Below are 23,649 nucleotides of genomic sequence, written 5' to 3' on the forward strand. Positions count from 1 at the left end.
AGGTAAAAGCGGCGTTGCTTAAAAAATGTCCCGTGATTGAAAAGGAAAGTAAGAAATGAATGCTTGACTTATTGAATTAGTCCGAGTCTGCGACTTGAGACATGAGTGAAAAGACAGGATAAATCTCGGCTCTGGCGCCACCTTCATCTCCCATCACAAGGCCTTCACAGGAACACAACAAGGTGAATGGAGACATCACATATGCCATAGTACTTATTACCAACCGACGTTTGTCTCAGCTTGTTCTGTACCTAAAGTTTATTAGCAATCTGAAAAAGACGCTGTAATGAAGGTCCATCAGAAAAAGACACTGTAATGTAAATTCATCCAAATTTTAGTTTTTTATGTTTGAATCTAATAATAAAAATGTTTTTCCTTAATAGGATCCACGAGTGCTCATTGATATATATATATATATATATATATATATATATATATATATATATATATATATATATATATATATATATATATATATATATATATATATATATATATATATGCTGTTTTTAATGCTCTGTATATTTTTATTGATGCTGTATTGAAGAAGGACAGTGGGATGGATAGATGGATGGATGGATGGATGGATGGATAGATGGATAGATAGATAGATAGATAGATAGATAGATAGATAGATGGATTAGACCTTGAAATTAGGATGACTGGTGCTCATTTTTGCCCTCGTTTGACTAGTCTTAATTTTACGATGCGTGATCAAGAGTACAAATGTAATTTATCTGGGTCCCAATGATCAATAGTGTTTCAGGTATCCATAAAGTGTATAAACTTGCGTGGGGTTCGATACTGCATGCCTTTGTAATCCATTAACCTTTCCATGGAGCCGAAGCCAACCTGAGATTTATAGGGACCGAATGTCATAAATCTACTTGTACATCATTTAGCGTCTGAGGGTATTTGGATTTTCTTGTTTATAAAGCGACTTTCATTTACATCACTAAACAACACCACCGTTTTCTACTCATGTACAACTTAAGTGTAAATAAACTTGAAGTCATTGTTTTTTTCTCTGTTCTCTCTCATTTGGGACAAATTGTTTGCTCAATGCAGCACCTTGCGTTGGACATCATTTTGCTCCCCGACTGGGAGCTTTAACCTCATCAATCATGCTGCTAAACGGAGAGCACTCAATAGTATAGCCTATTGATGTGCTGTGAACTCTATTGTTCGCTGGAACTGAGAACTCAGCAGGTTAGAGGGCCGGGTATCTCCTTGGATCAATGCGTGCGTTGTTAGTCCAAAGCAAATGCTCAGATGACTTGGTTTAGATCCCTAATGTACATTCCTCAATCATACAGAATATTTAAATATTTCGAGTTGAACTGCACCAATGGGAAGTGTCATTTAAAAAGAAAAATTGTCATTTTTTTTGTCTTTTTTTTTGGATCACCCCGGCCTGAATATTAACATTTCTTCATGTTAGTATGGCTTACAGTAACACCTCCCTGATTTTTCTCTGTGAATGTTCACGAATTCGAGGTAGGTAGTTAAAAATGCAAAATGAAGAAAAAAAACTGCAGCTGTGGAAAACAAAATCTGACTTCCATGACCACCGTTTTGTCCACTTGCATCTGCAAAAGTTCTCATTCGTAGGTTTTATTGTGCAAAAGACTATTTGGCCTTTAATGAATATCCTATTTTAAAATATTTTTCATTTATAGAGCTCTATTAACTGTAAATAAAGCTGTATTGCATTATATTGTATTCCCTTTGTCATAGCAACAGCAGCCACTATTGTAGCTTCTATTCTACTTCTTAATTATAAAATAGAAACCACAATAGTGGCTGTGGTTGCATTATACATCCACGAAATCACCGTGTCAAAATCAAGGCCCGGGGGCCAAATCTGGACCGCCACATCATTTTATTCAACCCACAAAAGCAAATCAAACTTGTAAAATTCCATGGTGCCTGCTAAAGTCCGAAACAAAATTTTAAACTGTTGTATCTAAACCACAATAAAAGTCATTATTCTTCATTTCAGATTTTAAAACTACTTGTTGCGCGCTCTCTATGTAGGAAGGAAACACAATACAATACAGCGTTAATTACATAGAATATTCACAACTTCTGCAGGTGTAGCAGAGCGATTTAAAATCTTTTAAAATACTATGTCCAAGAAATCAATGGATTGATCCATCCATAAATCACATCAGATTATAAGGCACATCTCGAAAGTGAGAGTAGTCCTTGAAGAATAAGCATATATTTTATTAAAAAATGTTCACAAAGCCTTGCATTAGAAAGTCAAATGAAGGTCACCCGTAAAGGTTCCATTTCACTTTAGGTTCATTTGGAATTTTCACTCAACAGCTGTTTGGAAGTCATCCACAGCATATACGTTTACCTGATTGCATAAAGTTTCGTCTCTTTCATTTGCCCTTAAAACACGTGCCAGTGGTGAAACCAGAAACCTCCCAGTTATTCGACCAATGCCCTTCTGGCGCCGTGTGAGGTGACTAATGACTTTCCTCAAAAGTGTCTTTGTGGTGATGTAAGAAGTCTCTTTAAAAAAAATCATGACCGCATCACTAAAAGTGTCTCAGAAACACTCCACAGTTACTGGCCTGTGGCTCTTTCCTCTCTCGTCAAAACGGCAACATTTGACAACCCAAGGTCAGCCAAAGTCGTATAAGCACTTTGTCATCACCTGCTATATAAACACCCCATCCTCAGACTGCCACGTATCACTTGATTTTCCTTTGGCAGTTTTTCAAATCCAAATGTAGAGCATAGATACTCGTGCAAGGACCCTTCCGTCGATGCCGTTCGTTTTACCATCTTAACAGACAGCTTAAAGAATGAAACATCCATTGTCACCAAGACTATAAGGAGCCATCATGCCAAGTTGAGAGGAGAATCTACCTGTCGAATAGAAAATAAATTACTAAATAAACAGAGCATATAAATCACAGATGCTGTTGTGAGCAGATTACATTAGCCGTGGGACGGCCTGTCACCCTGTAGAGAGACTACAGCTGCAAGTGGCTCACGTGCAACAGGTGCGTTTTGTGCGTGTTTAAATGACCCGCTAGCAGAAGGTGGGGGCGGACTTAGGAAACATTTGCATTGGCATCTTGAACAAATACGGGAGATGAAAAACAAAGTCTGTCACGCATTCATATTTTTACTCTGCTGACATCATACACGACTGTTTGCCTTCAATCATATTTAGTCTCGAAAGTCTCAATGGAATCTAGATGCCATATCATAGTCATAAAAATAGCCATATCAAAGTCGTAAAAATGATAGTAATTTCCGGTGTATAAGACGCACCAGAGTATAAGCGCACCTCCAATAAATGGTGTATTTTCAAACGCGTTCAATATATAAGGTGCACCGGTCTATAAGGCGTACCTTAAATGAGTGAAAAAAAAGTTTTCAAAATATTAATATAGAAGTATAGAAAAGTTTTCAAAATAAAAGGCGCACAACATTATAAGGCGCTACAGAATAGGCTGGGGTTACACACGACTTCTTCTACATCGGGAAATGGAGTCGGTGGCCGCTGACAGTAGTTGCTACACCTGTTGTGGCTCAATATGACTTCACATAGAAGGCGCACCAGCGTATAAGGCGCAGGGTCATCTTTTCAAGAAAATCAAGGCTTTTGGATGCACCTTATACACCTTAAAATACTGCAACAATAATTTGACTTCTCCCCACAATGAAGTACCACACAAGGGTCGCGGGGGGCCTATCCTACTTGTCTTCGAGCATTAAGTCGGGGACACCATGAACCGCCAGCCACCGAGGGACAATTCTGGTGTCAAAATCCTTTTTGTTGTGAGCATTATTTAAGTTATTTAACTATTGTTTAAGTATCTGAAATCAGCGGTTTGGTGACAAGAAAAAGCGATCAATATGTGAAATTTTTCCATTTTGGTCGGAATTTTGACAAGCATCATGCAAGTTGGCATGCTTCATTTTTTTTCCGCTGTCCACAAAAACCAGCCAGAATCCACTTGAACATACGCCGTCGAGAATGTTTGATACTTTTCGTGACCTTGTCCTCCAAAATTCGTCAAAATGGCATCACAGTGAAATACAACCCCAGTTTAAGGCCCCAAAAAAAATAGACTGATAATCCCCAAACCGCACGATGGCCCACCCAATGTCTTGTTTTGGACTTGATTTGGAATTCCTCTGTAACAAAACCCCTCGGTGAATGATGGACTTTTTCTAAAATTAGCGCCAACCGAATCTTCCCAACATTTGCTTCTTCCACGTTGCAAATATCCCATTGCTGACGTATTCAATATTAAATTACACCGTTTTAACTGCAGCCTGTGCAGCGTCTGTTATCAATAACCATAATATGGAAGATTAGCGCTCATGTGATTCGCACCTGTTGCCGTGCTCTCTTTATGAAGGTCACAGCTGTGCTTCTCAAAGCAGTCTTTTTAAAGTCAGACACTGGGGAAAGCAAAGGAGACTTTGTGGGCTCTGAAACGAAGATTAAAAAGTAACCCATCCACACCAAAAGTGACCGAGGAAGGAATTTTGACCACAAAAAAAAGTGCCATGTTGTGTTTAGGAAAAAACACCAACTGTATGAGTGTGAATCATTGTTTTTTTCTGTATGTCCTGCAATTGGCCAGCAACTGGTGCAGGGTGTCCTCTGCCTACTGCCCGAAGCCAACTGGGACAACCTCCAGTACCCCGCACGACCATTGTGAGGCGAAGCGGATCAGAGGATGGATGGATGGTTGGATCGAGATGGACGGGTGGATGGATGCACGGATAGGTGGGTGGATGGATGGATGGATCAATGGATGAATAGATGGACAGATGGATGAAAGAATGGTTAAATAGGTGGATGGATGGATGGATGGATGGATGGATGGATGGATTTCAGCCCATGAATATGGAGCCCCGTGAATCTGTCCTAATGATTTTTGCTTCTGTTTATTTACAGATGTAGAAACAATCCCGTGGGAACATTTTTTGTCTCCAAACTCCTCTCCTTCATGTTTCCTGTTAACAATCAGGGAGCATGTGACCACACCAAGGACATTTCGAACAAAACCTTTCTTGATGTCAATGAGACGAGACGAGAACAAGGTACGTATTTGCTTTCAACAATGACAGAAACAAATGGCCGCACGGAGCGTTTGGATTTCAAGCTCAGTCCTCGACCTCCCTCAAGACTCTCTAGTCTAGTGGGAAGGCTCATTTTCATGAATTTCATTTGCAGTGAGTCATCGTAGGCCAGTGCCAGAGTGAAGTGGTTTTACAGCTCCGTCAAACACCGTCCGCTGTGTGTTACAGCTATCGTGTCACAGCAGAACACATTGGAGCGCTCCAACGGACTGTCAGATACGCTGCCAGATATTTTCTTTTTTCATCCCACTGCAAGAAAATGATCCCATTCCCCTCAGTCTTGTGTCAAATTAAGCAAATTTACAGCTTAGCACTTAAGTAGTTCACAGCTTGCCAGGAAAGGAGTAAGCGAAGGTTCGCTTTGCCAGTCGGACGAACTTCACTACGGCACTACCAGTGGAATACTCCTGTCTTTTACTGCTATTTCTTTTCCTCCAACATCTCCTCTAACCCGGTCGTCCATTAGGGTCACGGAGGCGAGTTGGCAGGGAACAGGCTGGTCTGGTCGCCACCCAATTGCATTTTGTCAAACACATTTTCATGCTTACATTCACACCTAGGGAGAAATTAAAGTATTTACATGTTCAGGGGAAGCTAGAGAAAAAACATGCTCGCGTGGAGAGAACTCTTCAAAGAGATCCCAAGACAAGATTTAAGCAGCCGAAAAGAAATGAGAGCCGTGTATGTTAACCACCCCTCCACTGTTTTGAATTATTTGGGCTAATTTTGAGTCGTTTATCGACCTTACGGTGGTGACAAAGCATTTGTCATAATAGTCAGATAGCGTCACGCTTTGCACGAGAAGACGCTGTCACAAACTTGGCAGCAGTCCTCCCGTGTGAAGTGAATCCAGTTTTTTCTGCTTTTCAACATTTTCTCATCCCGCGCGGACGTTTCGTTTCGCTAACGGAATGTTACAGCTAAACCGTGTCAAGAATGGTGTGTCAAGATTGAAAGGAGACTTTTTTATTGTTGCTGTTATTGTTTTGAGTGGACTGAACCAACCATGGTAACTGGTTCCATGCCATTGCCAAATTTTTCGGGAATTGAAAAGCATGACATGGAGCGCCATTCCCGAATTTGTTCGCGTTTTGGTTTTTCTTGCGTGGTGTGCCGATAAAGTGCTGGTCAAACCTTTGGCAATGTTTTTCCCTTCCACGAGGGTGCAGCATTTGCCTTTTGTCCACGTTAGTGCTTTGTCACGGTTCCAGCTGTTAAAGTGCTATATGAAATCAATACGTATGTATTGTATTGTATTGTATTGTATTGTATTGTATTTTGTACGGCCGCCCCCATTTCAAACTCAGATAACTCCAGACCCATATAACTTTAGAATTAACTCATTTTTTACAATGAAAGAAGAGACGCTAAGGTTTCTTAGACTGCATTGAATGTTTATGTAGTCCTAAAACTCCATAATCTATGGGTCCTGCAGTTTGACTGAAAATGACAAAAACCCTGGCAGTGGAGTGGACACATGTTTTCACATCGTTTGGCAGTCAATGAGTTAAGGAACAGGAAAGATATGGCACCCGGCTTGAAGCCATGCATGCTGCAGTTGCACAATCCAAAAGAGGAAGATGAAATTATGATCAAACGCCCAAATGTAGAATGTGTACATTAGTCCCACGTCGTGGAAATAAAAACGTGTCAGAACTGCGTTCCGACTTGATTGAAGTAACATTTTTCTCATGCTCCATGTGTGACATTCCGGTAAATGATTGTACGTATTGCGGTTGCTGAGCCGAGGGCATTCATTTTATTTCAACTTCACCGACAAGCTTCGAGCTTGCGTTAAAAGTTTTTATCTTGAGGAAAGCTGCCGCTGATTTATAGTAATAAAGCAAGAGCGACTTGACTCAAACTCTAAACTCGGTGAGGCGCTCTAACGCCTTGACGAAAAGCAGTAGCACGTCCAAACACGACCACATAAGGCAAAGCCACATGCGCTCCTGTGGCCCTGCATCCAATAATGTCTTGTTAACTGGAAATTGGATGAATGTGAGTCCAAGTCGCCATTTCCTCCCAGGAGCCTCAAAGTCAACAGCTGCTACCAAAACGGCCAAGCGGCCTTTTTTTTAGCGGGTGTAACCGCGGGCTTCCCAAAATCAGCCCAGATGAAAATAAAAGACAATTGAAATAATGAATAGAAGGTCAAGGAGGGGCAACAAGTCCGCAAATTAAAAAGTGAAATAACCACATCAGACACTGTTCTGTGTTTGATGTGCATTGCTTGGAACAACAACAAAAAAAGGAGACCAGTGACACATCTATGGCAGCGAATGGGTGGAGGGGGTCAATACTCTCTCTCTCTCTCTCTCTCTCTCTCTCTCTCTCTCTCTCTCTCTCTCTCTCTCTCTCTCTCTCTCTCTCTCTCTCTCTCTCTCTCTCTCTCTCTATCTATCTATCTATCTATCTATCTATCTATCTGATCTGTCTGTCTGTCTGTCTGTCTGTCGAGGCTGATTTTTTTTTTTACTTCAAAAGTGCACTACTTTAAAAAATCCGTAATTGTTTTTTTCGGTTGAATGCTGTCCAGCAGTGGAAATATGCTCATCCTCCTCAGGTTTTTCACCGAAGACGACATGTCCATTCCGGAGAAGCCTGCATAGGATTCAGACGTTGTTTCCATCTGGCTTTGGTGTAATATAATTTTTACCTTTCTCTCTCTCTTTTTTTAATCTGATGATTCTACACAGGATGCCATCTGGTGGGCAGATGGTCATGTCTTTACCTCCTTTTTTTCTCATCTTTTTTACTAGGAGGAAAAAGAAAGAAAAACATCACAAGGAACTGCAAGGAGGAAGGACGGCAACAGCTGTAGACGGGTGGACAGACAGACAGATTTGGCACACTGGCTACTGCGGAGTGACATGTGGGAGTGGAGCCCAGCATGTCCATCATAGTAAATAGACAATGAAATCATGTGGTGACCTCGTCCCCAAGCCCTGGTTGCCCACCCCCAAGGCGCTGCCGCTATCAGGGGCCGGTATAACGTCAGAACGACACATGAAGAAAAGTCACCACGACTTAGTTCGTGAGAACAGTAGTAGGTTATTGTTTGTAGAGGATAAAGAATATATGTATGTGAGTATTGGCTGGCCACGTGTGTTGCTCCACCATTTGTTTTCTTAAAATGCCGTTACTACGCTGAATCTGATCCAATTCAAACCACTTAGAAAACAACATAAGACTTAAGATGACGATAGTAATAAATGAAATTTTAAATTTAGTGGATTCAATGTACGTCTCTCAAATCGGCCTCAAATTAGGAGGGAACCTGACTATGAATATTGGAGATTTTTCCACCTTTTTGAGTGCAGTTTATTTATTTATCTATCTATTTTATTTATTTATTTATTTATTTATTCATAACACCATTTATTTATTTATTTGTTCATTCTTCATTCCATCCATTCATTTATTTTTTAAATTATTTTGTTAATTTGTTTCCCCACTCAGCTCTTCTTATTTTTGATAATGTGACAGAGACAAAAATGTCTCAGATGGGTTTAGAGAGACAAAGCAGGGCACAAGGTCATGAAATATGAATCGAAGCTGTGAGCAGCTGGGAAGCACACACACACACACATATACACACACACGCACACACTTTAGTAGTGTCGGTGACATTACAAAAAAGACGGCAAATGGACCACTTTAACCTTTGGCCTTTCTTTCATCGACCCCTCCCCCAATGCCCCCCCCCATATGCTCAAGCACCACATATACCGTATGCCATCACTATATATTTTCTTTATTTGCAACTTTTTACAAATTCTGCAATTGTACAGCCACACACATACAAACATCCAACTTAAATTCAAGTGATTATTGTCTCCCAGCTCCAACTGTTGTCAGAAAAAAAAATCTCTTGCTTTGCGAGAGAGTCCCGGGAGACATTCTGTGAACGAGGCAAGCCCACAGCAAACTACAAATAGAAAACCAAACAAAAAGTTCAGCAGATGAGGAAAAAAAACACACACACACGTAGACACACACAGAAATGAAAATGAATAAAACACATTATTCAATAAACTAGACACATTCTAATCAGTGGGTTTGAGCTTTGACATTGTTTAAGAAAATGCCGAATAACGGAAGCCAAAGATGTTCAGTATGAACCGTTTTTGAAAAGAAAAAAAATCAGAACCTGTCATAATTGAAAAATGTCACAAACACAAGCAAACTATGACATTATTTGTATTCTTTTTATTTGTCACTTTTTTCTCCTTATGGTTTTGTTTTTTAAAATTTCCTCAGAGTTTTTTTACAGAGGAAAATACTGTACAGCCTTTTTTCGTCTTTAAACAATAGCTGGAGGAAAAATCATCTACACACATCATTATTCCCTATATGATGGATATTTAGTTCCAATTCCAAGCTCAGGAGATCATTTATAACCAGTGTGTCCACTCCTCAGTCGTACATATTTGCTCCATATAAACCAGAGTGATTCATAATTTAGCACTACAAGAAGAGAGCATTGCCATAAAGTTTAAAACTTAAACTCACAGTCCATATTAGTGTCTTTTTTTTGCAAGCATGCCGTTTTCATCTGGCATACACATTTTTTCTCGTTACCAAAATTTCCCATTAAAAAAAGCTAAATAAGAAACAAAACAGCTTGTATTTTTTTTTAAATAAATCACAAAACATTTTTGTTGTCACACGAACACCTATTTGTGCATTAAAAGCAAAGTGAACTAAAACAACATAATTTTAAAGCAAATTCCCTGGAAAAAGATATATATCATATATATATGAATTATTATTTTTAAATCCCGCAATGGTAAAATGAAACTAAAAAGTGCAATAACACCCTAAAAATTCTCATTTTTTTGGAAGTTCACATAAATATTAAATAAAACCCATCATAACCTGCGCTCGACCGTTACAGCCATGTCAGCCAGCGGGGGAGGGGGGCGTAATTAAAAAAGAAAGAAACATAATGCCATTTGAGGCAGTTTCGGTCTGTACATTTTTTTTCCAATATTAAATACACAACCTGATGCTCCTCCCCCTCTATCCCGAGCTGCATCAAATCAACAACTGCACCCCCCACCCCATCCCTCCGAAACACACTTTTATGAATTCCGCTTACAGATTGATATGCTTCTCACTGACAGCAACAAAACAACATCGTAATGCAAATGGTAACAAAAATAAACAGGAGTCATCCGCCGCCACTCGATTTGCGTCTTGGTGAGCTGGTAGAAAAGTGCACTATCCACACACAGGGTTGGGGGAGTGAACGGAGGGGGGGCGTTTTAATGACACAGGCTGTTTATTTTGGTGCTTTTTCCAGCAGAATGTCACCCCGCGTGAGGCCGTCCACAGCGGAGCTGGCTTGCGCGCCTCCCCGCCCAAAAGAAGTCCAAAGTCTTAGAGAGAGTGAGACTCCCCGACTCTCTTTGTGTCTCATAATAACAATAATAATAATAATTAGACATCATAGAAGACAAAAAATAATCGTTTGAACACATCCCGTTCTTCCTTAGTGATTCACTTCCCTTATGTTGTCTTTGAAAATGAGTGCTTCCTCGTGGGTCACGTGGGGTTGGACCAAGAAGGTAAAGTTCCTTTTCTTTCCATCGCACATTTAACCTATATCGTTACATAGCGAGATTTCTTGTTGAGTTTTTTGTTTTGTTAACCTCCCCCTGCCCCCCAACACAAAAACGTGAAAAAAATACAAATAGAAATAAATTAACGTCAAACATGCACGCACACAAAAAGAGCGATGTGTAGTCAAATGTTTTACATTGCCACTCCCAAGTGTAAACCGGGCCCCATTGTCTCCGTTCCATTTCTGTTTTTTAATTTTAATGCATTATTGAATGAATCATGTTGGTCATCTTGTAAACATCGTCATCAATCACAATCGGGCTGTGGTCTTCTTTTTCCTTCCATTGTCATCGCTGCAGTTTTTCCTTGTTGTCACGTTGAATCTCAAAATGTGATGAACGAGGACTCTTTCGATTCTCGTTTGTTTAGCATTCATCAGCTTGCTTCTCACCGAGGTTTTATGTTTTGTTGAATTTCTTCAGGGGCCGCTATCTTGTTTGGATAGTTGCGAAACGTCAATATGGTTAACGGAAGCATGGAAACTCTCCCCGCCGTCCTTGTCGTCTTCGGGTTCTGCCGTTGAATCATCGTTTGAGTCGGTGTTGAGCTCGGCGTCATCGTCGTCCTCCTCCTCCTCTTCGTCATCGTCGTCATCGTCCTCGGCTCGCGTCTCCTCTTCGGGCGACAGATCGTCATCGGCCTCCCCAGACGTTGCGGTGGTGTCGTCCTGAGCCACCGCGTTATGGCTTACCTTGCGTCGCGCCACCTCCTGGTGGATCTTCTTGCTCAGGTCCAACGAGTCGTTGAGACCCAGACCGCTGGCGTTCTTCAGGAAGAAGAGTGAGCTGCCGGTATCCGTTCCCAGGTTGAGGGAACCGTCCAGGCTGATGGAAGACGGCGGGTACGGGTGGCCGTACTGCGACCCGCCGCCGCCTGAGTAGAGCATGTGGGGGGTGGCGCTGTTGCTGACCGGGTGGGTCAGTCCACAGGATGTGTTCAAAGTCAGGGAGCCTTGAGGTCTGGCCGAGGAGGCCAGATGCTGCGCGGCTTCCGGTTTGGGCGAAACGGATGGCAGCTCGCCGCGTTCCTGCTTCTCGTGCTTACGCTTGTGGGAGTCCATCTGGGACATCCCCACCACCGTGTGCTTACATTCGTGGAAGGTGCAGTGGAAGTGGGAGCACTTGAGCTTGTACTTGCAGTCGGGAACCTCGCAGTCCACGCTGGAGCTGAACTGGCAGAAACCGGCGGCACTGATCACGTCCTGCTTGCCGTGATGTTTGCGGTGGGCCGTCACCTTGGTGCTGTCGGTGCAGCGGAAGCCGCAACGCAGGCAGTGGAAATGGGTGCTGTTTCCGGAAAACTGGCAATCCAGGAAGTTGCAGCTCAACGTGGACTTGAATCTCTTGAAGTCGTCCAGGACCAAGTTGTCCACGCGGTCGTGGTGCTGGGCGTGCTTGTACATGTGGGTACGGCCGCAGAACTTGTAGCCGCAGTTCTCGCGGGTGCAGTGGTAGTGGGTCACCTTCAGGGAGAACTGGCAGCCCGAGTCCTTGCAGTTCTCGTACAGGTCGTAACGCCGGAAGCCCTCCAGCATCATCCCTTCATCCAGCATCTTGCGCGAGGACGCCGTTTTGCGTCGTTTGCCAAATGGCGACATGTCCTCGATGATCCAGAAGCGCTTCTTGGCTCCGGCGGCGGCCGGGATGGAGATGGTGTTTCCTGTTGGACAAACAAGAGACGGCAGATGAATAATTGGTTTCTTCTCAAAGCGAAAGCCGCAAACGACAATCATGGCGTTGTGTCATCTTCCCGGTTGCTACGCTAATGTCCAACTTCACTCGAGTAATTCGGACTCCTAATTCCCATTAGCATTCCAAAAGGGAGCAAAGTGATTGATTGCCTTTAGAACATGACACTTTTACATGGTGTCTCCCGCCTTCTAACAGAAACGTGACTTTGAGTCTTAACTGGCCTTCTCCTTCATCTGTTATTAGAAGTGGTGGGCGCACACCTTTCGCGACACCCTGCGGTCACCGCCAATGATCTGATCCCCGTACAGCCAGATGGGGAAATGGGAGGTCTCGAGAAAATTTTAAGGGTGATTAAAATAACGGGCTGGTAAAAAAATGAGATGAGGACAGTGGTTTTGGCAACACGCAGGCGCACAATTTGGACACAAGTGTCACGACAGTCATCAGATTTTGAACAACTTATAGTTCTACATTCCTCAGGACTATTCTATCATGGCTATTAAATTTGAAGTTTTTTGGGGGGAGGGAAAGTCTTCCAACTTGTGTCACATTAATTGTTATTTAGTTTTTTGTTGGTGTTGTTGTTTTGACTTCAAGAGTGGCTGCCTTTACAGCAGGTCCTGTATTTTGTTTTTCTACTTCTTCCTTCAATAACTTTGCTGCTGTGAAATGTAAATTTCACCACTGCAAGACTAATAAAGGCTAATCCAATCCAATACGATGAAGGTTTTCCATTGCCTCTTCTTGTAGATGCAATGGGCAGATGTCCCAATAATTTTGACCATGTTGGGCAGGGGGTGGCAAATTAATTTTTATCGTAGACCAATTTTGAATTCCGTCTTCGGAGGGCGGAGGAATAACTAAATTATTTATTAAAATAGTTTGTTGAAAAATTGTTCAATGAGTGTAAACCGGAAAACACAATACTTGTAAAATTTCAATATAATTTATTACATCTCACAAAATGTATCCCTATTATTTTAATATATATTTTTATGCAGGCCTTATAAATGAACCTGGTGGGCCAGATCTGGCCCCTGAGCATTCTGTTTGAAGTAAATGATATCGAGTACACACCCCTGTGGTAGAATATTGACCAAAAAGTTTCGTATGCTGAATAAAACTAAAACTGACATGGTTATTTCAAAATTGCAGTCAGTGTTTTTCTGGCACGTCAAGTTTTTTTCCTTCTCCACAGCTTCTTAACAGCGACGTGGCATTTTATTGGTACAGTCAGAATTTTGACAGTGTTTTGAGAGTTATACCAGTACCTTCAATATTTGCAATGTAATGTACCATATTCTCTGTACTAAGGCACACCTAAAAGGCTTTATTTTTTTTAAAAAGCTGACCATTTTTTTTTAAAAAGCCGCCTTATAATGCCTTTTACATAGAAAAAATAAATAAAATATGTCAGTCATTGAAGGTGTGCCTTATAATCCGGAAAATATGGTATATTAGAACTTTTTCCGGTGCACCGGATTGAAAAAATTGGAAGGCTTTTAGGTGTTTCTAATGGTGTGGAGAATACGGTAATTGTTTTGTTTTTTTCTTCTATTCTAATCACAAATATAAATACCATATTTTCCGGTGTAAAATGCGCACCCAAAAGCCTTGATTTTCTTCAAAAGATGACACTGCACCTCATACGCCAGTGAGCAACAGGTCTTGCAACTACTTTCAGCAGCCGCGGACTTCAAGTAGTGCATAACCAAACCTCTACTGTAGCGCCTTATAATGTGGTGTGCTTTATATTTGGACAACTTTTATATATTGATATCTTATATTTGGAAAACATTTTTATTCATTGAAAGTGGACCTTATAGTCCAGTGCGCCTTGTATATGGAAAAAGTAGAAAAAACACACCATTCATTGGGGGTGCGCCTTATACTCCAGTGCGCCTTATACACTGGAAAATGCGATATTTCTTTTTTTTATCACGACTCTAAATGCACGCTGGTAAACTAAATGTACCATTATTCTACCTAGCAACTTTTGCCGACACAATGAAACGTGTTGCACAGGACTCAACATGAGTGACGGCTGCGGTGTAGGTTTGCTTTCGGGTATAAGTACCTGCAGCGTCCTGTACTATGGGGACGTCATTTTTAACCGGCGACGGAGTGGCAATGATGGGGCTGTAAGCTGGTGTGTTGGTTGGCATGACAACACTCAGAGTGGCTCCCAGAGAGGCGCTGAGCAGAGAGTATGACAGACAGGATGGAGAGAGGAGGTATGGGAGCGAGGGCAAGGGTGGTCGGAGCAGAGCGGGAGACAGTGATGTAGCCTGAGCCTGGGCCGGCAGGCCAGCTTGCGGTACGGAAGGAGGAGGTGGAAGTGGCGGTGGTGGAAGAGGAGCAGGAGGAGGTGAGCAAGGAGGAGCGTTTTGGCTAGTGTCGGCGGGGGTGGTGGGAGCGGTGGTAGTGGTGGTGGTGGTGGTGGTGGTAGGGCAGCCTAGTCCTGGAGAGACGGGTGGACCAAAGAGGGTGAAGGGCGGGCGGGAGGGAGGGAATTTGGGGCCCACAAACAACACACACACGCAAAACACACACACACACACACACACACACACACACACACACACACACACACACACACACACACACACACACACACACACACACACACACACACACACACACACACACACACACACACACACACACACACACACACACACACACACACACACACACACACACACACACACAGGGATGGGAAGTAAAAAGGGAAGATAAAGATAAGAGAATGATACAAAATGAGGCCCAGTAAAGACAAGTAGCCAGAACTACAACGATGAAAGAGGTGGCACCACATGAACAAATTTCAAAATAAAATGTGATTATCTGATTGTAAGAAGCAGGAAATGTCACCTAAAGCCAAACTATTATGATGAAACAATTTCCAGGAAATGGAGGCGATGTACTGGTGTTCAAAACTATTCAAAAGGAGACTCCAGACTCTGGAAGTGCCTTATAATCCGGTGCACCTTATAGTGCGGAAAATATGGTATTAGACTACAAATTAGCTTTCTGACAACTGTTGCGGCTCAATATTACTTCACATACAGTATAAGGCGCACCGGATTATAAGGAGCAGGGTCATCTTTTAAAAAAAAATGCGCCTTATAGTGCGGGAAACACGTTACTTTTTAGCTGCTTAAAATTGATTCTATGAACTAGACATAAATTTTCTACAGTACCTTCTAAGAAGTACCGTTAATTAAAGGACAACCGACGTCACTTTTTTGTTTCCTAACTAATTGACATCAGAAAAAACGTTTTACAGCATCTAAAATACCCAAAACACGCAGGATGATATTTTTAGTCAAATGCAAAACACAAATAAAAATGACTTAAAGTATCTAAAAAGTACTTCAATTTGAAACCGTAAGTGGCCAGTTTCAGAAGGTCCCGCCCCCATGTTCGTGGTGTCACAGCAAGACGTCTTGCCTTGCTCGAGAATCAAAACAATGGCTTCAGATTTGGAGAATACCCTTTCTTGTTACTCATCCAGTTATGAATATGATTCAAATAGTTCTGAAGACGAAAGTATACATGTTTGCAATCGATTAAAGAGTTTATTCCGTGTCATTTTGAGGCATCACGGGTCGGAAATGTTGCACCCAAAAAAGGCAGAACATAGCGACAAAGCCGTGTAAGCAATTAATCAGCCCGTTTCCACAGGCTGATTAATTCCTTACTTTGTCGCCATCTTCTGCCTCTTTGTGGTCCTACATGACGTTTTCAGACCAAAGTACAGCAAAATGCATTGACGTGATGGAAGGACTGCTACAATGTGTCCTTTTTTCGGTCAGGGGCATTCCTTCAGTGACGTAACGTACGGACTCGTCACCAACTCAAAAACAAGACTTCCGGAATATTCAGCGCGAGTCTTAACACGTAAAATATAGCTATATGTGGTGGAATCTTTGCAAAATACGCTCAGTAGAAGTCATTTGAAGACATTTTACAAATTATGGACACAACTTGTCCGGAGACGTCGGTTGTCCTTGAAGTTAGTGAATGATAATTAACTCATTCACTGCCATTCACAAATGTATTTGGGAATTGAAAATATGACGAGGAGCGGCATTCCCGAATTTGTTCGGGTTTTGATTTCTCATGGTTGGGTGCAGATAAAGTGCTGGCCATGGCCTTTGGCAATGTTTTTTTTCTTTTCCACAAGGTGGCAGCATTTCACTTTTTCCACATTATCGCTTTGTTCCAGCTTCAGCTTTTGTTAAAGCGCTATATAAAACAATGTATGTATTGCATTGTATTTCGGACAGCCACTCTCATTTCAAGCTCATACAACTCCAGACCCCTATGCTGTAGGAATTAACTATTTTTTTCTGATGAAAGAAGATACTTTAATGTTTCCTCCACTGCATTGAACATTTATGTAGTCCTAAAACTCAATATTCTGTGGTCCAGCAATTTGAGTGACAATGACAAAAACACTGACATTGGAGTGGACATATTTTTTCATCTGGCAGTGAATGAGTTAAATAAAATCCCAGAGTAAAAAAAATACAATAAGAGTGAGAATGACCAAGCGCACCCAAGCAGATTTGATCTCTAAGTGAAAGCATGCGGCAGCGTGCGTCTTTGATGACAGTACGGTAGGTCTGAACTCCTCGATGAGGACATCCAGCGCGTGACTTCATGATGATGAGTGATGGCTGACAATGCGTGTTTCCACCTGTCATACTCGCGGCGGCCCCTCCCTCCCGTGCGTGCTTGTGTGAAGTATCTACCTGCTGGGGAGCCGTCGATGCCCACTGGGGTGCTGGTGCAGCTGCGATCTGGATTGGACGATTCAGAAGAGATACCCAAGGGGCTCCCCCCACCTCCCATGTAGTCGAAGTAATCGTCAGCTTCCTCTACGGTAGCGGAAGAGTAACTGGTTGTGATATCAGGGTGGGCCGCCATGGCTCCTGACACCATGCTGGTGCCGTGATGCAGATCTTCGGGCCTCTGGCTCAGTGGCATCGCCTGGACCCATGCAAAAATAAATATGATAAATAAATAAATACATTTAAAAAATCAATACATAAATACATACATAAAAAACAGACAAATAAATAAATATAGAAAAAAAGAACTAAAAAGAACTAAAATAAAATAAAATAAAATAAAATAAAATAAAATAAAAATGTCCATTGAACGCCTTTTAATTCATGCAGGGTTTGACTTTTGGAACGTTTTTACACTGAGGCATTGGGAACAGAAGCATAAAATGCACAAGATAATGCATTTTTAGGACAGTGTTGGAGATATAGATAGATAGCTTTTTTTTGCATTTGGTTTCATAGATCACCAACATTTTTTTTAAACTCAGAGCGACATCTTTGGAACTGATTAATGCAAAGTTTCATTCAAAATTCAGAAAGAACAAATTTGTTAACATTACCTTGATAAGTTACCATTAATAATGAATGATCTGTATTCATGAAATGACCCCGCTCATGCTAATTAGCATCAGTAGTCCCCAACCCTTTTCTCTCCAACCAGGACCAACAGATTTTTTTGCGTAACCTTTCGTTGATGACTGGGTGGGGAAATCAAAGGGGGGAGCCTTGATGCTGACAATTGTCAAGTAATCGCTAAGTGTTTGTGGTTGTAGATCTACTGTTGCAGATATAGACTACACTAGTTGCTTAATGGAAATAAGAAAAAGTATCGCTGGAGAACACTTCAATAAGACAAAATGCCAATGTTTGCATTTTCTAATTAATACAGCACTCATAGGAAATTCCCTGACTCTAGATTTAGAATTAAAATATGTTCAATATAGTATTTGTATTCATATTTATCTGTGCTCTTTTCCATGTTCTTATTTGTACATGTACCATATTTTCCGGACTATAAGTGTACCAGATTATAAGGTGCACCTTCAATAAATGACATTTTAAAACTTTTTCCAAATATAAAATGCACCACATTCCAGTATACGGCGCACCGTTGATGAATGACATATTTTTTTTAAAAAAATCCATATATTAAGCGCACCGCATTATAAGGCGCATGGTCAGCTTTTGAGAGAAAAAAAAAGGTTTTTAAGTGCACCTTACAGTGCGGAAAACATGCTACATTATACTGACATTACAGTTAATAGGACTTCACAAATTTTTGGCTGGTTAATCTAAAAGCTCCATTTTTTGGCTATCTCTGTTTTCATAACAAATGAATGACTGTGTATGCAAATCAAAGCAATTAAGCCGTTAAAATAAAATGGAATGGAAGAAATATATGACCATTGTTATCGGGTGAAGTGAAAAAAAACAGAACCATTTTATTTTGTTAATTCCTACTTTGCCAGCTTTCTGTTTGCAAATATTGAAGGTAATGGAAAACCTCTAAAACCACTGTTATAATTCTGAATGCCTAATAGGGAAAATATGGTACATGCGAAAAAAGGAAATGCAAACCACGGTCTCAGAAAGAGTGTGGAAGACACCTGACACCTGCTTGTACTTTACAGACTTGTGCGTAATTGTGTAATTGGCCTTTTTGAGAATGGCATGCATTTTGTGTCACATGCTGAGTCAGTACCTGGGACGGGACGCGATCAAAGTTCTTCCCCAGCATCCGTCTCATGTGTTTGCGTGCGTGCGAAGTCATCTGGTGCTTGAGCAAGAAGGAGAATTGGCAGCCCTCGCGGATGCAGTGAAAGTGGCTGTTGACTTGGTTGTATTTGCAACCTAGCAAAATGTACAAAAAAACACACATTCTTTGTCGGCCATCCTTACTTTGAATATCATGGATGTGGCGACAGCGGGTGATTATGATGAGATCACGCATAGTGCAATATTTTTCGTTAATTTCATGAGATACCGTAGCTCTGGCAAACGACGTAGGAGGAATATTAGATCACTGGGGTGTCACACTGAGCAAGTCAGGACTTTTGTGCACTAAACCTGTGGAGCGCTTTTATTACACTGACATCCTTTATTCGATGAGGAATTTACATAAATAAATTCTCATTTTCCATGGGCCTATAATGCACACACACACCCCTGCAAGCCAAAATAAATACACCATGATTGGTGTATTAAATTCATTTTTCCAAGTAGCTGCTGTATTTTGCTTGTAATAATGTGTGTATGTATGTATGTATGTATGTATGTATGTATGTATGTATGTATGTATGTATGTGTATGTGTGTATGTGTGTATGCGCGCGTGTGTGTGTATGTATGTATGTAGGTATTTATGTATTTATTTAATTGTTTATTGTTTGTGTATTTCTTTATGTATTTATTATTTGTGTATTCACACATTTATTTATTTACTGACCTATTTATTTTTGTATCGACTATTTATTTAATCATTTATTTGTGTGTTTATGTGTTTATTTATGTATTTATTTGTGTATTTATTTATGTATTTATGTGTGTATTCACACTGTTAGTTATTTATTTAATTAATTATTTTTTTGCATCCACTATTCATTCATTCATTCATTCTTTCTTTCTTTCATTCATTTATTTATTTATTTTTGTGCCACCTCATCAAATACTTTTTTTCTGTAAAGGCAGGGAGAAATTGAGTAACATGCCGGGCAGGTGCGAGCATGTCAGTAACCATGACACCTGGGGTTTTAGAGCACCATACGTGTGTCTGATCAAATAGCTCTCAGACTCTCACACACACGCTCACACACACACACACACACACACCCACGAGGAAGACCGGGTCGAGTTAAGCAAATAACAGTGACCCCCGTGACACGGAGTGCCTTTTTGTCACACACAAACCAGGTAACATCATCTGTGGTGTTCAGTTTAATGTCGCTGCCATGGAAACTGGCAAGCCATCAATTCTTTATGACGGCAGTGTTAGCCATGCTAATCCTTTCTGCTCCCCCAGCACCGCCACCCCATGCCCCCCTGCTCAAACAATACAATTGGCAGAGCCGACTGGGGACGAAAAACAGCTGTTTCTGGCCTGTTTTTTGTTTGCTTTGTCTGAGTATTATGAAAAGCTTGTGTAACCGCCTGAAAAAAAACAACAACAACAAAAAGAAAAACGATCACTTTTAATTCATTTGTACGCAGTGGCAACGGCGGCTGTGAGGTGCAGCTTCCCGGCGCAAACAGGCTCAACCAGACAAGCCGGTTAATTAACTAACACAAACCTAATTGCTCATTTCTGACAGGGGCGAAAAAAGGAAGAGTAAAACAAAGCCGGATACCCACCGACGTTATTGCTGCTACAGTACGACTACCATGGGGACCTCAAGTGTCATTGCGAGTCAATAAAAAAAAAAAACAAAGACAAACAAAAATGAACTATCTCATCTCAACGCTGCTCTTTTTCTTTTGAGAGTTTACCAATAATCAATGTACATCTGCAGGCATGGTAACTAAAGCTTGATAGTCAAAGACTGAGAACAAGAGGTTGTCATTTTTTCGATTCAAATTAGTATCGGGGGAAGCCGATGAAACGAACAGCGTATTGAGCAGTCGGTCAGAACGAGACACGCTAACCAATAATAACAATAAAGGGGACCTCGGGTTTCTGGTATTTAGTCCTGCGGCGTTTCTTTCAGAGCGATAGGAGACTGAGGGCAGCAAGGCAATGAACAGCTGCAGCAAAGTGGAGACTGCGGTGCGAAGAGTCCAGATCTAAGTAACAGTATTGTTCCTGTATTTTGAGTTCTCACATTTCCCTACTTTAGTTCATTGTTTATATTTAGTAAAGCTTATAGTCAACATATTAAAATGTTTATTCCCCCAACCCCCACCCCCCTCCTCGCCGCCACAAAGCTCTTAATTACTCGCAACTTTAAAATATTGTGAAATTAAAAATCATTTGTCATTGTTTTAATGCCAATTGCGGAGCACAAATACTGTTTGGGGAAAGTAATGAAAAGAAGTCGCCTGTAATCAGGAAGTCTGTGCGGGTGCATGCGTGTGTGTCATTGTCTCTCATTCACAAACATATATTTCGTCTTGCTGCGACTGATCTTCATTCCTCTCCTTTGCAGGGCATATCTCCACATCTCTAGTTTCTCCGCCACCTGTTCCCCGTTCTCACTACAGATCACAATGTCATCTGCAAACATCATGGTCCAAGGAGATTCTTGTCTCACATCGTCTGTCAGCCTGTCCATTACCATAGCAAATAAGTAGGGGCTCAGAGCTGACCCCTGGTGGAGTCCCACATTTCGCAAGAGGACTCTTAACTGTTAAAAAAATCATTTAACTTTCAGATACTGTACACCGCCGATAGCAAGCTAATGCTAGCACGTGGGTTATTTTAGCCATCGCTAGCCTCAAATTTTACTACGGCGAATGATGAATCTGTTCCAACAGCAATAGCTTGTGGTACTAAAATACTATTCTATCAATACTATTTCACTCTTATCTTCAGAAAATGGTTTACAAAATTGGAAATTGTGTCAACCCAATTAAATATCAACTCCAAGAGGAGTTCATCTCAATCTTTATCGAAACACGGCCCATATGTTACATACAAATCAAAACAGTTCTAAAATGCAAATGTCACAAAAAACTACACATTAAAAGCATAAATCATAACGGATATATTTAGTGAAAGATAATTTAATTGTTGTAATAATAATTTCCGCCCGATTAAGTAAAATTGGCTAATTTCCCACGCGATTATCTCCCAGGACACATTAATTTGCCGAAACACAATGGTCAAGAATCGCTTCACTGAAGGATGAGAATGTTTTCTTACCCAGTCGCCCACACTCCTCTCTCTTGGTGAAATATTTGAATCCATTGGCGGCGCGGCGCTCAGCTTTTTCGTGCTTCTTGATGTGCCATGGCAGCTTGGTGGTGATGTTGGTGACAAAGTAGCATCCAGGCCGAAGACAGTGATAGTGGCCCCTCATTCGGAACTCACAGTGCTGCACAGACGAGATGCGCGGAAGGCTCGTTTTACATTTGCCAAAAGACAGCTTTATGATCCTCAAGACTAAAAAAAATGACTAAAAAACGAAACTTTTTGGAAGATGTTTGGCCCGTTATGTCCCGGGTAAAAATTGCGAAGCATTTGATACTTTCATTTCTTTCATAACTTTGCTGCTGTGAAATGTAAATTTCTCCACTGCGAGACTAATAAAGGCAAATCCAATGCAATCCAATAAAAAGAACAGAATGACAATAGTGAATCATGATGCTAGCAGTGTCATGGTCTATGGTTGCTTTGCTAACTCAGGACCAGGACAACTTGATGTCATTGACGAGGCAATGAATTCTGCTGTCTACAAGAAACATTTGAGTGAGAAATGCCCAAATGAGAAACAGTCACTTTTTGGCCTCAAAAGCAAGCTCTATTGGAGCATTCAGATACAAATAGTCCACTTCTGAATAGCTAAACAATTAAATAAAGGCTTTGGAGCGGCCAAGTCAAAGTCCGGATATGAAAGGGGTCAGCTCATGCTACAAAGCTCTCAAATATGAAGCAATCCTGCAAAGAACAGCGGGCCAAAATTCCTCCACAGCGATTAGAAAGATTCATCATCAATTATCACAAGGCTTGATTTTAGTTGTTGTTGCGAGGGGTGACACTCCATTATTAGGTTCAGGGGGAAATTACTTTTTTCACATTGGGCAGTTTTTTTGTGTCTAAACAAATTAAATTGGCACTTACAAACTGCATATTGAATTCCCTTGAGTTATCTCTGCCTCATATTAAAATTGTGTTGATGAATTGAAATCTTTGTGTGTGATGAATATGCAAAGGACATGAAAAAAATTCAGAATTGGACGGGGAGCACGTACTTTTTCATGGCACCATATTCTGTGGACGCCCTACTCTAGTCAGTCGGAAGACTTGAAAGTGAAGCTCATGATGTCTAAGAATTGCCGAAAGATGATATTGAATGGCAGTATTTATCAATAGTGCTCAGTGGGTTGCACCAATGCCGAACATAAATGCAATGACAATGACATAATGATCCTGTCCAGCGTCCGCTATGATGCTGTAGCGTATTAAGCAGTGCAAAACGCCACGGTCCTCAATTCATAACCGCTGTGTGGTAGTCTTGAGGAGACACATTTGCATGACATCTGGTGATGGCGATGATATCCTGTGATGTATTAACGCCCCTTGATTGTCTTCAGTGTCTTGACTTTCTTGATTGTCATTTTCAGCTTGGCAACGGCACAACAACGTTTCTGATTTCAATTTCCAGATGAATTACTCCCTCTTGGAACAGAGCCACTATCTAA

At 41.2% G+C, this 23,649-nt stretch overlaps 1 protein-coding gene and 1 long non-coding RNA gene across 8 annotated transcripts in view; one reads left to right on the forward strand and one right to left on the reverse strand.

Annotated features, from left to right (window-relative positions):
* The first annotated feature begins 4,461 nt into the window (after positions 1-4,461).
* On the forward strand, positions 4,462-8,770 carry LOC148903887 (uncharacterized). The gene is made up of 4 exons (XR_016115910.1): positions 4,462-4,765; positions 4,937-5,082; positions 7,661-7,764; positions 7,884-8,770. It is a non-coding gene; the product is annotated as an uncharacterized LOC148903887 (long non-coding RNA).
* A 93-nt stretch (positions 8,771-8,863) lies between these two features.
* Positions 8,864-23,649, reverse strand: part of casz1 (castor zinc finger 1) — a 185,258-nt gene continuing 170,472 nt past the window's right edge. For 5 of the 7 annotated variants that reach the window (XM_089010444.1, XM_089010433.1, XM_089010422.1 and 2 more), the window contains 5 exons: positions 22,151-22,322; positions 18,999-19,147; positions 17,201-17,438; positions 14,518-14,901; positions 8,864-12,408 (listed from right to left, as the gene is read on the reverse strand). In XM_089010444.1, coding sequence (XP_088866570.1) covers positions 11,168-12,408; positions 14,518-14,901; positions 17,201-17,438; positions 18,999-19,147; positions 22,151-22,322 — 2,184 coding nt within the window. In that variant the 3' untranslated portion in view covers positions 8,864-11,167. The remainder of the gene's footprint in view (positions 12,409-14,517; positions 14,902-17,200; positions 17,439-18,998; positions 19,148-22,150; positions 22,323-23,649) is intronic. The other 2 variants (XM_089010460.1, XM_089010451.1) reach the window with 1 other exon arrangement.

The sequence above is a fragment of the Hippocampus bargibanti genome, linkage group LG01 (genome assembly GCF_051943395.1).
Source record: "Hippocampus bargibanti isolate YZ-2025 linkage group LG01, ASM5194339v1, whole genome shotgun sequence".
In the NCBI taxonomy this organism is placed as follows: Eukaryota; Metazoa; Chordata; class Actinopteri; order Syngnathiformes; family Syngnathidae; genus Hippocampus; species Hippocampus bargibanti.